At 43.5% G+C, this 14,008-nt stretch overlaps 1 protein-coding gene across 12 annotated transcripts in view; it reads right to left on the bottom strand.

Annotated features, from left to right (window-relative positions):
• The window catches only part of LMAN2L (lectin, mannose binding 2 like), an 82,666-nt gene that overhangs the window by 60,845 nt on the left and 7,813 nt on the right, over positions 1 to 14,008 (bottom strand). For 2 of the 12 annotated variants that reach the window (XM_019827109.3, XM_019827112.3), the window contains exons 1-3: positions 5,748 to 5,766; positions 4,159 to 4,277; positions 1,199 to 1,316 (exon numbers count right to left, since the gene is read on the bottom strand). In XM_019827109.3, the coding sequence (XP_019682668.1) occupies positions 1,199 to 1,270 (72 nt within the window). In that variant the 5' untranslated portion in view covers positions 1,271 to 1,316; positions 4,159 to 4,277; positions 5,748 to 5,766. Of the gene's footprint in view, positions 1 to 322; positions 406 to 1,198; positions 1,317 to 3,604; positions 3,625 to 4,158; positions 4,278 to 5,435; positions 5,665 to 5,747; positions 5,767 to 14,008 lie in introns of those variants that run through there. The other 10 variants (XM_023251638.2, XM_045054141.1, XM_023251637.2 and 7 more) reach the window with 8 other exon arrangements.

The following is a 14,008-nucleotide window of genomic DNA, read 5'->3' as shown; positions in this document are numbered from 1 at the left end:
CTGGCTCTGGTGCCGGCCTAGTAGCCAAATCACCAACCAGCCAAGCAGGCTCAATTCCAGCAGCTACCTAACGTGCACAAGAGAACAATGTTAACACTAAAGAAAAAGCCCCCAATCACGACAGTCATTCCCAAAGGTCTGTGTACCATAAACAATTCTTTCTAGAAAATGCTGACAAGGATATTAACTTTTCAAATTCAATAGATGAAGGAAACAGAACCAAACCCCTCATGTTCTATCCCCTGTTCCATCACGGACATCCCTGAGGCAAAGGACTGTGATGTCAGTGCAGCTGACCTAAGCTCTGACACTTGCCATTTACCTCTTGCTGCTTCTCCTCATTGGGGTACGTGTCTACAAATACTCCCAGCCCCACAAATTTGTCCATGTTTCCAAACACAGGCCCTAGAGAGAGAGAAGAGATGATGAACAATGAAATAAAGCCAAGAGTTGATAAAGGAATAATATATCACTATGATGGAGGAAAAAGTAAAATTCAAATGACTGACTCCCAGGCCTCTTTTTAAGAAGAGAAAACATATGTGAAAGCACCCAGCAAAAGTGCATGGCCTGTAACAAGCACCCAACAAAATCTGTAGCTGTTTGGTATTGAAGGCAGGGGAAGAGAGAAGGCCACTGCAACGTTGTTTAGCACCACAGCTGCTCCCTGGTCCAAACTGGTTGCTAAGGCGCCCCTAAAGAATTCTGCTTCACGAACGCTTGGTGACAACTATGCCCCTGAGAGAGAGAGCTGAATTCCCAAACTCCACTTCTTGTTGCAAAAGAGATCAGGTCAAATCAGGTTGAGTTTGCCATGTCCTTGGAGCAATGGCTCCCACACAACTCCTGACTCAAGGAGTTCTAAGATCATACAATGCACATGCTCGAAAGAAATCAGCTCACCCAATCGGCAGTGCTCTGGAAAGCCAGCACTTTCACCCGGCCAACAGGCCACGTGGCCTCAAAGGGAAACCAGAAGGAACTAATAAGCAAGAAATTGTCCCAGGATGAGTCAAGTTCAACTGCTTTACTAGGAGTCAGACCCCATTCTAGAGACTAGATAGGCCAGTCTTTATCCACAGACATCAAGGGAGTGGCAAACTGCTGGCACTGTGGGCACATACCCTTCTCCAAAAGAGGGCATGTGAGAAAGCAGGCCTGTCGCACCCCACACAAGAGCAACCCAGGGTCCCAATACCTGGCTGCATCCGATCCTTTGTGTACCAGATTGCCAAGCCATCCCCATGCAGATTCTTCTTCCCTTGTCCATGGATTCTGAAGTGCACCTGCAACTCCCAGTCTCTCAGGAAACATGGCTGAGGAGAAAAAGACACTGGAATCAATGAAGAGTGTGAAATGTGAAACCCCTCAAAGCCCTCGCCAGCAGTCTAGAGACTGGGAAAACACAAATGAAGGTAACATGAGGTGAAGGGTTGAAACTGAAATCTATGACTTGCTAAGTGCTAAAATTAAACAGGTTGAGCTGTTCAACTGTATATGATATTTAATATGGAAAATGAATAAACCTCCCAATTATCCTCAGTATCTCCTAATAGAAACAGGATAGTACTCAAAGTTGGAAAAGACAGGACACTGCCAAGTTAGACTACTGTGATCCTACAGCAAAGCATCTCAGCGTATAGAGTACAGGTGGCTGAAGTGACACTCATTTGCAACTTGAGCTCACACCTCTGAGAAAGATTCTAAAAAGCCTGGATTTCAAGAAAGGTCAAAGCTTCATTCATTACAGAAAATAAAAAAAGCTAAGCCATTATACAAAGGTTTTCAGGACTAATTAGCAGATATGTGAACAACCCTAATTAGCTAGACTTGTCCTTATGCCAAGCTGAGGGGCAAGCCAGAATTCCCCAAGAAGGAGTAAGTTACAGTCTCCCAAAACATCATGCCCATGATCAAGAGGCATAAATGCACCAACGGAGACCACCATCCCCATCACAGGGACAGCTTTTGGTGGAAACATGGAGGTGGGTACTAATCAGACTCCTGTGTTTCTTGGGGTTTATTTTGTTTTTTTCTTGAATTGTGTACCAAAAGCTTGCAAAAATGCAGAAGGAAGTAAGTGGATGGTTAAGTGCTCTAAATAGTTGAACACTTTCAAGAGAAAGCAGAGTAGGTATCTGGTTTAGAGAGGCTCCTAATTAAAGGTCACTATGAAGAAAGAAAGGACGGAGGAGCAGATAGACCAGCAGGGTTCAGGCAGAGTCTCTCCAAATAGATTGTTCTGGCTCTTGAGCAACATACTGCTAGATCATTTTTAGTATTCATTTTTAATTTCTGGGAAATCTTCCAAAAGTGTTAGTATTAGGAATACACAGTCAAATGAAAGGGGTGAGGTTACTTCTGAATCACCAAAGAACCCTGTAACTCCAATAGCTTACCCTACCCTGATGATCCCAGTCCCTGTGTTGTCATTCTGTGTTCTCCTCTTTCTGTTCTTGCACTTAGATATCAAGACAAGAGTGAAATTCAGTGGCAGGAAGCTCCCCCATAGCCAGTGGGTATTATCCCCCTGGGACAAGGGCAGGGCCAGAGAAGTTCACACTGAGCCAAGAGGTGTCTGCTACTTATCCTCGGTCTCCTCTAGCACAGTGCCACACACTTTTGCTCAGGGCTATGTCTAGCACTGGTTCTGAAACTTGGCTATACATTAGATTCACCCAGGGAGTTTTTAAAAATTCCCATGACCACAGGCATCAACTCCAATGGACAGCCAAATTTGAGGACCACTGTTCAAACAAACACATCCTATTCAAATAACTCAGAAACAACCCCAAAGCTCATTCTGATAGATGATAACAACAACAACAACAACAACAACAACAACAACCCACAGTATCAGAGAATCTGAAAAAGGGCAATATAACTAGATCCTAAACTAGAACGGCTGCTAAAAGAGTTATGTAGAAGCAGCTAGCAAGACAGCAGCAAAGTATCAAGCTCTAGACATAAGCCTTTAGTAACCCAGAGACCTCGTCAATGAAACTTACATGTAACAGATACATAATGTAACAGGGCACATTTCTGTAACCATTTTAACTTTCTAAGGCTTTTTCATATCTATTGTCTTATTTTATTCTCCCAATAACCCTAGTGGGCATGTAGAAGGTATTATGAAGCTCATTTGGCAGATGGAGAAACTGAAAACAGAATTAAGTAACAGCCAAGGGCTCACAGTGGATCTGTGATACAGCTAGATCTAAAACCCAATCAAGGCTGTCAACTGCCAGCCTTTTGCTTCTTCTACCAGAACACACCACCCTGCACTCTGTCCAAGAACAAGAGCAACACTACAATCTGGGTTAAGAGGCCAGCTTGTGCAAACAGCTCGTGTAGAAACTTCTCTTAACCCTTTGCTCTGTTAGAATTCTTTGCCACATAAAATGAACAGGGAAAAGAGATAGTTCTTTTTTCTGAGGTTCACTTATCTATAATCAATGGAAAAAAAAAACATGAAAAAGTAAGTTCTTAGCTTATGAGAACCCAAGAGAAAGTATTAAAGGATGCCAAGGTCATTCCCAAGAGTAAAGGGGTTATAAAAGACTTAGAAAGAGCCCTGGAAAGCAAAAAGAAAGCATCATCTTACACTTATACAAAATCACAGTGCAGCCACACCAGGAATACTGCATTCACTTCTTGCCGCCATACCTCAAGGACGACAATGTAGCTAGAAAAGGTCCAGAGAAGGACAAAAAAAAAAAAAAAAAAAAAAAAAAGACCAAGGGCTCAAAGTGGCTTTCACATGAAAATAAAATTTAAAATTAAACTCTTCAAAGTGAAATAGCAAGGGCGAATCCTGGGATGAAATTTAGGATAAATTTAAAAGAGCAGTCTTCTACTTTACAAAGTAACTAAATGTGAGTTATTAACCTCCAAGAAGTAATACTATCAGGTCAATAGGGAATTAAAGATACTTCAGAAAACAGAATCAAAATGGATTATTTCCTATAACTGGGGCAATCAAGAGCATTTCCCTACATATCTGATACCATTATGAAGGTCATCATATTCTCTGAAAAATTCCTGAAATCCACAGAAGACAGAACCCTGGGGATAGACAGTAAAATTAAGTCAATATGCCACTGGTGAACTTTTTAGGACTTTGTGGGTCAGCGACACAGGAGGGAGAAAGATTCTTACCACCCGGTTCCACAGGGCACCCTGTTTACTTTGCATATCTGGGGTAAGGCGGATATATTGGGTCATCACCATGGCATTGCCCATCAGATTCCACAGTGAGGAACTGCCTGTGCCCACACCTACAGGGAGGAAGTAGATCAGTTCATACTCTTCAGCACCAACCCATTCAGAAACCACCAAGGACCATCCTAAAGCTGGAGTCATCATCTTTTGCTCCCTTTCCCGACACTCAATCTCCTACCTCTGTCACTCATAAATCTCAAATCCTTACCACCTTGACAGCTTCCTTTTCACAAAGCCCTTCTCAGGTGAAGACATCACAGCTATCACTTTGTCCATGCCGCAAAAACCACAGCTCAAACCCATTCCCCCCATTTTATACTTAAGTAAACTTTAGCACCATAAAAAAAAATTTCCCCAGTTCTACCAAAACGAGCTTGACCCTCAGGCCTCTGGCACTTAATCACATTATTTCTTTAAACAATTGAAGTGTGAAGGTACTGCTCCCAGGACCTCAGGCTATACACCTCATGAAAGTGATAATTTTTGTGTCAGTGAGACAGCACAGATGAGGCACCTGAAGCATCTGATGAGTTAATAAATGATCACTTAGCAGCCGTGTACACACTTGCACTTTGAGTTTTTGTCTGCTGTCCCACACTCCAGTGGGGAAACAGACTTGTGTTTCTGCACTGATTTGGTCTTCTTTGTAACTTAACTAATATAAATCTTTTGGTTGATGAGCTGTGCCTAAAAGTCTATGAGCCCCAAACAGAGCAAAGCTAACCAGCCTCTTTGATCAACAGGGCTCCTGGACTGGAGAACAGGTGTTTTAACCGGCAACAGAATTTTATCTTCTTTCTCAGTCCAGCCAAGTTCTACCCTAGTTCTGCCTCCTGCTTTATTTCTAGCACATCTACAAGTCCATCCGGAGACCTGCTCTTTGCTAGTGGCCTTCAATCACTTTCCACCATTTGCAGTTCCATCCTTCCCACATTCCTCCTAACGAACTCCCCTTTGTCCAGGCCTAGCGCTTGTGGCATCCGAGCCCGGCTTTGACCTGCTGTAAACTTCCAAAACAGGGTCGGGGGAGGAGGGGAGCTGACCCCTGCCCTTGCGACCCGTGGTTCCCAAACGCGGCGAAGTCCCCGTGGGCCCCCACCCACCGCCGGCAGTTTCCTTAGGGCCACGAAGCCTTTCACCACCCTGGTCTCTACCGATGAGCTCAAGTCCGGAAGCCCTCCCCGTGCACGACCACCTCGCCCGGGGTGCCTCACCCTGGTAGGGCTTCGACAGCGAGTGTTCCCGTTTCAAGTACTCGAAGGTTTGACCCGCCCCGACTTGCCGTGGCCCCTGCCCAGACCCCAACAAAAGGAGAAGGAGCAACATCCTGGACCCATTCCAAGCCGACAAACGCCGCCGCCACCGTTGCCACCACCCAGAGGGTCCCAGAGTCGCCGCCATCTTTCCCACTGCCGTCCCTTCATTAAAAGCCCGCCCCGTTGCCCAAGCCATTAGCCCAGAGAACCATCTGCCCCGCCTCCCATTGGCTCTCGTCGAGCCCCCGCCCCCGCAGGTGAGCATCTCACCGATTGGCTGGCTTCGAGATCAGTTGCCTTGCCAACCTAGGGAGGGGGAGTGGCCTAATGCCTGGATTCCCTTATTGGCGTCTGTCCTGCGGTCCACTAGGCCTGCTGGGATACGCAGTGATTGCCATTTTGTCTCAGCATTCTAGAGTAAATTTAAAGAGATAAAATGTTTCTCCCAGTTTCACACAGACGTTCTATCCTCTCTGCCATAGTACCTTCGTGTCTATGCGGAGTTATCCGTCAGGATGTAAAACTGAAAGGAGAAATAGACAAATCCACAATTACTGTAACTGGGCAATTATTAGGAAAACTATCAAATTTATAAAAGACTTTGAACACAACAAAGAACTTGACCTGATGACATTTATAGAAACTCCACTCAACAACAGCAAAAGACACATTCTCTTCAAGTGCAAAAGAAACATTTACCAAGATAGCCTGGGCAAAACAAAACAAACACCTCCACAAATTTAGAAGAAATGAAAGCACACCAAGGATGTTCTATCATGATGGAATTAAGCTAGAAATAACAACTGAAAGATTTCTGGGAAATCCTCAAATATTTGGAAATTAAACAACTCACTTCTTTAAAAAAATTTGTTTAATGTTTATTATTATTTTTTAAGAGAGACAGAGTGTGAGCAGGGGAGGGCAGAGAGAGAGGGAGACATGGAATCTGAAGTCGGCTCCAGGCCCCTTAAACAACTCCTAAATAACTCATAGAGGAGTAGGAAGTACTGAAGGACTGTAGTGAGTCTTTTAAGAAATGGAACAGGGTTATCAATCCTTTACCAGGGTGGCACAGCAAGACACACAGGACCTGAAACCAAAAGAGTGAGGTTCAGGGGCACCTGGGTGACTCAGTTGGTTGAGCGTCTGACTTAATTTTGGCTCAGGTCATGATGGCATGGTTTGTGAGTTCAGCTCAGGTCGTGATCTCACAGTTCATGAGTTCAAGCCCCACATCTGGGTCTGTGCTGACAGTGTGGATCCTGCTTCAGATTCTCTCTCCCTTTCTCTCTGCCCCTGCTCCACTCATTCTCTCCGCCCCTCTCTCAAAAATAAACATTAAAAAAAAAAAAAGTAGGGTGCCTGAGTGGCTCAGTCTGTTAAGCATACGACTTCGGCTCAGGTCATAATCTTGCAGTCCATGAGTTCAAGCCCTGCATTGGGCCCTGTGCTGACAGCTCAGAGCCTGGAACCTGCTTCAGATTCTGTCTCCCTCTCTCTCTGCCTCTCTCTCTCTCTCTCTCAAAAATAAATCAACATTAAAAAAAAAAAAAACAAAAACAGAGTGAGGGTCATCCAGCTTCCCACCTTTTCCTCACCATTTCCATCACCCAACCAATAAATAATTATTTTATTGCTAATTATTTCACAAAGCCATCACATCCTTTTCATCCCCTGCTTTGTCTGTCTCCCAAACCACAACTGTTATTCTGGTCACCATCATCCACATGGTCCCCCAAGTAAACCATCTAGCCATGTCATTTCCTGAATGTCAGGGTTAAATGAGTTGATACTGGTAAAGCTCTTAGAGCAGTGGCTGGCATGTAGTAAGCACTATATCATCATCATCATTATTATTAACGGAGCCCTTGTTGGTTCCCATCACCTGTGGGGAAAAGATTCAAGCCCCTCAACTTGGCAAACAAAGCCCTCTGCCACCCTTCTCTGGCTTTATTACCCACAGCTTCCTTTCTTCATCTGTATCTGCCAGCTTTCCCTCTTCACTCTCCTTTTCCACAGCCCACTTCCTCCTAGAGGCTTTCCCTGACTTCCTCAGGCAGTGGCAGTTGCCCCACTCTGAGCTCTCAATGTTCCCCAAGCACATTTCTTACAGAGCACTCACCAGTTCTGTCTCTGTCTTCCCAACAAACTTAACCAAAGTTAATTCTCTCTTTCCTGAACATAAATATATTTAATAAGAGAAACATGAATGTAAGCCTGTTTGATATTTAATATTTAAAATTAAAACTGTCACAACCATCGGGGCACTGCCTGGCTGCATCGGTGGAACACGTGATGCTTGATAGTGGGGTTGTGAATTTGAGCCCCACTTGGGTGTAGAGATTACTTAAAAATAAAATCTAAAAAAACAAAAACAAAACCCAAAAAACTGTTACAACCACTGATCATTTATAGACTCCACACAAAGTAGATATTTGGTATTAAGATATAAGGAATTGCAATGAATCTATTTGCGTCATACCCTAGCTTTAAAACCATTCATGGATATCAATTATCATAGGATAAAATCCAAATGCCTTAATGTAGCATTCAATGCCCTTCAACTTGACTCAAATCAGCCTGTACACACGTCAATTACAATGTGTCACCCTGAATTATGTGGCTCAATTAGCAAATTATGTGTTTGTCTCCCTGGCAAGGCTGGGAGCTCCTGGACCACAGGAAGCAGATCTTACTCATTTCCTATCATAGGCCCTACCCGCTTCCCCATTCCCTAACCCATCACCCAGCACGTAGTAGGAATTCCAATTGTTTTGAATAAAATTATTTCCATTATATTTCTGTCAGTTGGAATTGTTTTATTGTAATAAATATACATAAAATAAAATTTACCATTTTAACCACTTTTAAGTATACAGTTCAGAGGCAGTAAATACATTTACATTGCTGTGTGACCTATCTACTGGATTTTTTTTAATGTTTATTTATTTTTGAGAGAGACAGACAGAGTGCAAGTGTGGGAAGGGCAGAAAGTGAGGGAGACACAGAATCTGAAGCAGGCTCCAGGCTCCGAGCTGTCAGCACAGAGACCCGACACAGGGCTCGAACTCACAGAACACAAGATCATGACCTGAGCTGAAGTTGGACGCTTAACCAACTGAGTCACCCAGGTGCCCCTCTACTGGATTTTGGATAGAGTATCTCAGCATATCTTATTGTAAAATTCACTGTGATGAAGAAACGGGAAATAAAGGAGAATGTGTCAAAGACAAAATACACAGGATAATAATTCAGATGATTTTCTCCAAACTGTTGCAGTAAGGAAAATGCTCATTAGTAAGGAACATATCAAAGAAAAGGAAAGGGGCCTGGTGTTTCATAGAGGCGGGTAAACAAGGGAATCATCATGAGGAAGGATAGAGAGGGTTTTATCTGAGTCACTGAAAAAGGAAGGCAAAAGTGGGTCTTATCTCAGAATATTCTAGAAGAGGATAGTCCTTTGAAGATGAAGTTAGCCATTTCTCAGGACTCAAAATGGGATGAGAAGGGACACAAAAGGGTGAGGGGATTTTTTGACTGTAGCTGGTTTCCAGAAGTACAGGGTTCATATAAAATTCAATACTGTCAAGGTGTTGAGAGGAGGTGCAGGGAAACAGAAAAAGGAGCCATGTCTCCCTCCAACACCACGTTACACACATGTAGAGGCACCTTCTTGTAGCCAGGTCAGGTCTTGACCATCTTTTAGATGCTTAATGCTCTCTTTTTCTCCACAGAATCATCTCCCATGATCTAGGGCTGTATACCTCCAGCGTGGGGGCATTCACAGACAATGTGAGTTGTACATTCTAGCAGTTCTGGATGATGATTCCTCCACTTCCTTGTCTTCAAAGCCAAAGAGATACCTCCACTTAGGAGCCCCTTGAAACCTGATGCCCTTACCTCCACCCCATGTCAGAGGCTCCAAGGCAGCCTCTTGGCCCCATTCTTTCCTCTCCCCCCTGCCCTTCCTTTTTAACCTTCCCATTCTATTTAAATCCACTCCCACCCAAAACCTAGGACCCAAAGCAGGGCCTAACATCAACCCTCCCAAAGCCAGGTAGACCACTCTTCCCTGCTCAGATATCCAGGTAAGGATTTGGAATTAGGTCCATCATCAGCCCTACGATGACAGCTAACCCAGTCCCACCCCTGCCCCAGCTCCTTTCCTCAACCCAACCCACTCCCCATTCCCACCCCGCCCACCCCCACCCCCATCCCATACCTCCAGTTCTCCAAGCAGACCTAGAGCACAGAAGGGGACAGTAGCTCTAACACAAACTAGCCAACTACTTTCCGGTGGCAACTTACAAATTCTAGTCTCCCAACAAGCCACAATTAAATAGCCAGGAGTGCTTTGGGCATACACAGATGATTCGGTCCAACTCCCAAACACCTCATTGGTAAATCTAGGGTAGGGCCCAGGGATTTGGTTTTAAAAATCTCTCCCCAGGGAATGTGATATGCAGCCAACTTCCAGAATTACAACCCTTTCACACCCAGTATCCCATTTTGACCTCACGTTGACTTGGTGTGGTGGGCAAGGTGGGCATTACCTCACTTTACAATTAGGACATCTGTACTCAGTTCATAAATTTTAAACAGGGTGCAGCACCTCAATTTAGAGGTAGGATTTTGAGATTTGTTTAAAGAACAAGTAACTGTAGACCTCTGCATTGTGAGTGTGAGCCATGTTGGGCTTAGAGATTACTTTAAAAAAAGAAAAAAGGAGAGGTTCCTGGGTGGCTCAGTCAGTTAAGTGTCCGACTTCTTCAGCTCAGGTCATGGTCTCACAGTTTGTGAGTCCGAGCCCCAAATTGGGCTCTGCCTGCTTCAGATTCTGTGTCTCCCTCTCTCTCTGCCTCTCCGCCACTCACGCTCTGTCTCTCTCTCTCTCTCTCTCTCAAAAATAAATAAACATTTAGAAAAAAAGAAAAAGAAAAAAAATTCTTTGGAGGAAGATTGTGTGTGTACTGAGGAGAGGGTAGGATAGATGAAAAAAAGCAAAAAGATCTTGATAAATGTTGAAGCTGGGTTATGGGTATATAGGGATTCCCTCCACCTTTATGTATGTTTGAGAGTTGCCATAATAAAAAAAAAACTTTTTAAAGTCTCCCTTGGAGATGATTACAAAATGTGCTGGGTATGCATTTGTGGTGTTTTCTAAATTTCCTCCAGGGAATGAAAACTGTAATTAACTGTAATCTGTGAAGTTCATTGTGACCCATCCAATATAATGTCATAACTAAAAAGAGAGAGGAGTCTGCAATCTGGAAAAAGAACAGTCAATGGATGAAAATATGTCTGAGTCTATCAATTCTGTCCAGGGAGAGAGTATTTCTAAGTATCCTGTGTTGGTTAAAATCAAGTCTACTCTCCTAACATATTCATAACGACTTCCCACTTAACATTCTAGCTCTCTTAGAATTTCTCAGTATATTAACTATTTAATTTCTCAGCATATTAGGAAATTAGTATTAGCATATTATTATATTGCTAGTACTAGTATGTTCATATGTTAATTAAGAAATTAGTATTTGGCTTTATCACTTCATTACTTCATAACACTTTAGTCAGTATGACTTACGCTCCCCAATGTGTTTTCCCATCAGTGAATTGATAAAAATCAATATCCTGAGGACCAGATCTCAGATCTGTGGTGGCTCTATGAAGGGGCAAATGAATTAGGGACTGTCTCGAGGCATCCAGATGCCTGGTTGTCACAGGTAAGTTGGGACATAAGATTCACTAAAAATTGCAGGAAGAGGTTGGGAAGGAGGGAGAACTCTGGCATGTGGAGTTGGAATGAAAACATCTGCCGTTTTGAGATCTACCTCTACCTTATGATCTGAAGCAAATGACACAATCTCTCTTAGCCTCAAATTCTCTATCTGTAAATTGGGTGATGAAACCTACCACACTGGGTTGTTGAGAGCATTAAATGAAAAAATGTATAAAGGATGAACATGCACACTGTAGACTCTAAAGAGTTCTATAAGTACACAAATCACTATTGTTCATAAAGTTTTGTTATGGCTTGTCTACTTGTGTTCTGAAATGTGTTCTAGGAAAGGAGATTTGGTCCCTTTATTTTTATTTTGTTTAATGTTTATTTACTTATTTATTTTGTTTTAATGCTTATTTATTTTTGAGAGAGTGGAGGTGGGGAGGGGCAGAGAGAGAGGGAGACACAAAATCTGAGGCAAGCTCCAGGTTCTGAGCTAGACTCCGACCTGGGTTTTGAACCCACAAGCCATGAGATCATGACCTGAGCCAAAGTTGGACGCTCAAATGACTGAGCCATCCAGGTGCCCCAATTTTTATTTATTTTTGAGAGAGAGAGAGAGAGAGAGAGAGAGAGCGCGAGCTTGGGAGCACATGCAAGCAGGGGAGGGGCAGAGAGAGAGGGACACAGAGCATCCAAAGCAGGTTCTGTGCTGACAGCAGAGACCTCAGTGTGGGTCTTGAACTTACTAACCTCGAGACCATGACCTGAGCCAAGTTGGATGCTTAGCCGATTGAGGCACCCCGGGGCCCCTGGATTTGGTCCCTTTAGAAGAAAGTATATGTACTGGAAATTGGTTTATAAATGGAATAGAAACTACTGACTGATGTGAGAATATTCCTCAGGGATCTTGGGGGGCAGGCAGAGTAGAAGTGTATAATGTGTAAATCCTATCACTGGGGCTTATAATTAGAAATAGGATATGCTGTATCTTCAAAGGTCAAACAACTAAAAAAAATAAAAGTCTTTGGTGGGTATAATTTTCCTCATTCACCTTCTGCCTGTGGAAGATGAACAGACAGGAGCCCTGAGCTCTCCGGATGCTGGATGAGTGGGGAAGTGCAAGGGGACAGCTGATCTACAGCTATGATAGAAGCCAAGGGAGGGGGTGAATGAGGTTGGAAATTCCCATGCTCTGCAGCAAGCAGCACCCATTGCTGTAAGAAACTGCAGGCTCTTCAGGATGGGTGGGAGCCATGTGAACGAGGGAAGCTATCTTGGAAGTTAACCTGGCCCGAAGTCCTGAGCCAACCAGATGATGGCTACTTCCAAAAGTCAGACTGAGGGTTATTAGCTCTAGGGGAAAAACCAAGAAGTCAAGGTTAGACCAAATACTGATGGATAAAAACTGAGATTAATGCATAAGGAGTCCAACTGCAAAAATATGATTGTAGAGGTGCCTGAGTGGCTCAGTTGGTTAAGCACCGGACTCTTGATTTCAGCTCAGGTCATGATCTCACCGTTAGTGAGTTCAAGCCCTGCATCAGGCTCTCTGCTGTTAGTGCAGAGCCTGCTTCAGATCCTCTGTCTCCCTCTCTCTCTGCCCCTCTCCCACTCACACTCTCCCTCTCTCAGAAATAAACAATTTTTTTTAATTCTTAAAAAATACGATTATATTTCTTTAAATCATATTCCACTTGGTATTTCTTTAAACAACTAGACTCATACATGGCTGTAAAAAGATTTCTATATTCTAAAAAATCATGAAGACTTTTATGATGTTCCTTGGTTTCAATGTTTCTCAATGAGAATGACAGCTTGGAATGCAAACCTAGACAGGTTTAGGTTTCAATTCTTGGCTCTTTTGATCTTATTGATCTTGTATGACCTTGAGCAAGTTATTTAACCTGTTTGGGACCCAGTTTTCTATCTGTAAAAGGAGAATGATAGTAACACCTACCTCAAACAATTGCTATAAATATTTAAACGAAGAAAGGAGTGAGGGCGCCTGGCTGGTTCAGTCAGAAAAGCATAAGACAGTTGATCTCTGGGTCATGAATTCAAGCCCCATGTTGGGTGTAGAGATTACTTAACAAAAGGGGCACCTGGGTGGCTCAGTCGGTTGAGCATCTGACTCTTGATTTCAGCTCAGGTCATGATCTGGCAGTTTGTGAGTTCAAGCCCTGCATTAGGCCCTGTGCTGACAGCTCAGAGCCTGGGGCCTGCTTCAGATTCTGTGTCTCCCTCTCTCTTTGCCCCTCACCCACTCGCACTCTGTCTGTCTCCCTGTCTCTGTCTCTCAAAAATAAATAAACATTAAAAAAAATTTTTAAAGAAACTGGGAGTCTCTGGAAGGTTTTGATCAGAGGGGGTTTATCATTTAAGTGTTTTAGAGAATCACTCTGCTGCTGGCTTGAGAAAAAACTGTAGGGAGGAAAGGGCAGAAGCAAGGAGACCAAGTATATTGGTAATCCAAGTGAGCAAGGAAGGTGCCTGGGGCCTGGGTGGTGGCAGCAGAAGTGAGGAGAGGTAGCTGGATTTTAGATGTATTTTCAAGGTACAGTTAACAGATTTGTTGATCGATCTGATAGAGGTATAAAGGAAGCAGAGGAAAAAAGGATAATTCCAAGATTTTCTGGCTACAGCAGCTGGAAAGATGGAATCGTCATATACTGATAGGAGGGAAATCATGAGAGAGGTATGTTTTGGAGGAAAGATATTTTAATTTTGGTGGTACTGGGTTTATGCATCTACTGGAAATCCAAGCAGAGAATGGGCCCTCCGATCCTAACCATCATCCCAGTAAGAC

Source organism: Felis catus, chromosome A3, assembly GCF_018350175.1.
Source record: "Felis catus isolate Fca126 chromosome A3, F.catus_Fca126_mat1.0, whole genome shotgun sequence".
Taxonomy (NCBI): Eukaryota; Metazoa; Chordata; class Mammalia; order Carnivora; family Felidae; genus Felis; species Felis catus.
The sequence above is the reverse complement of the archived record's forward strand: the minus strand, read 5'-3'. Positions and strand labels throughout refer to the sequence as shown.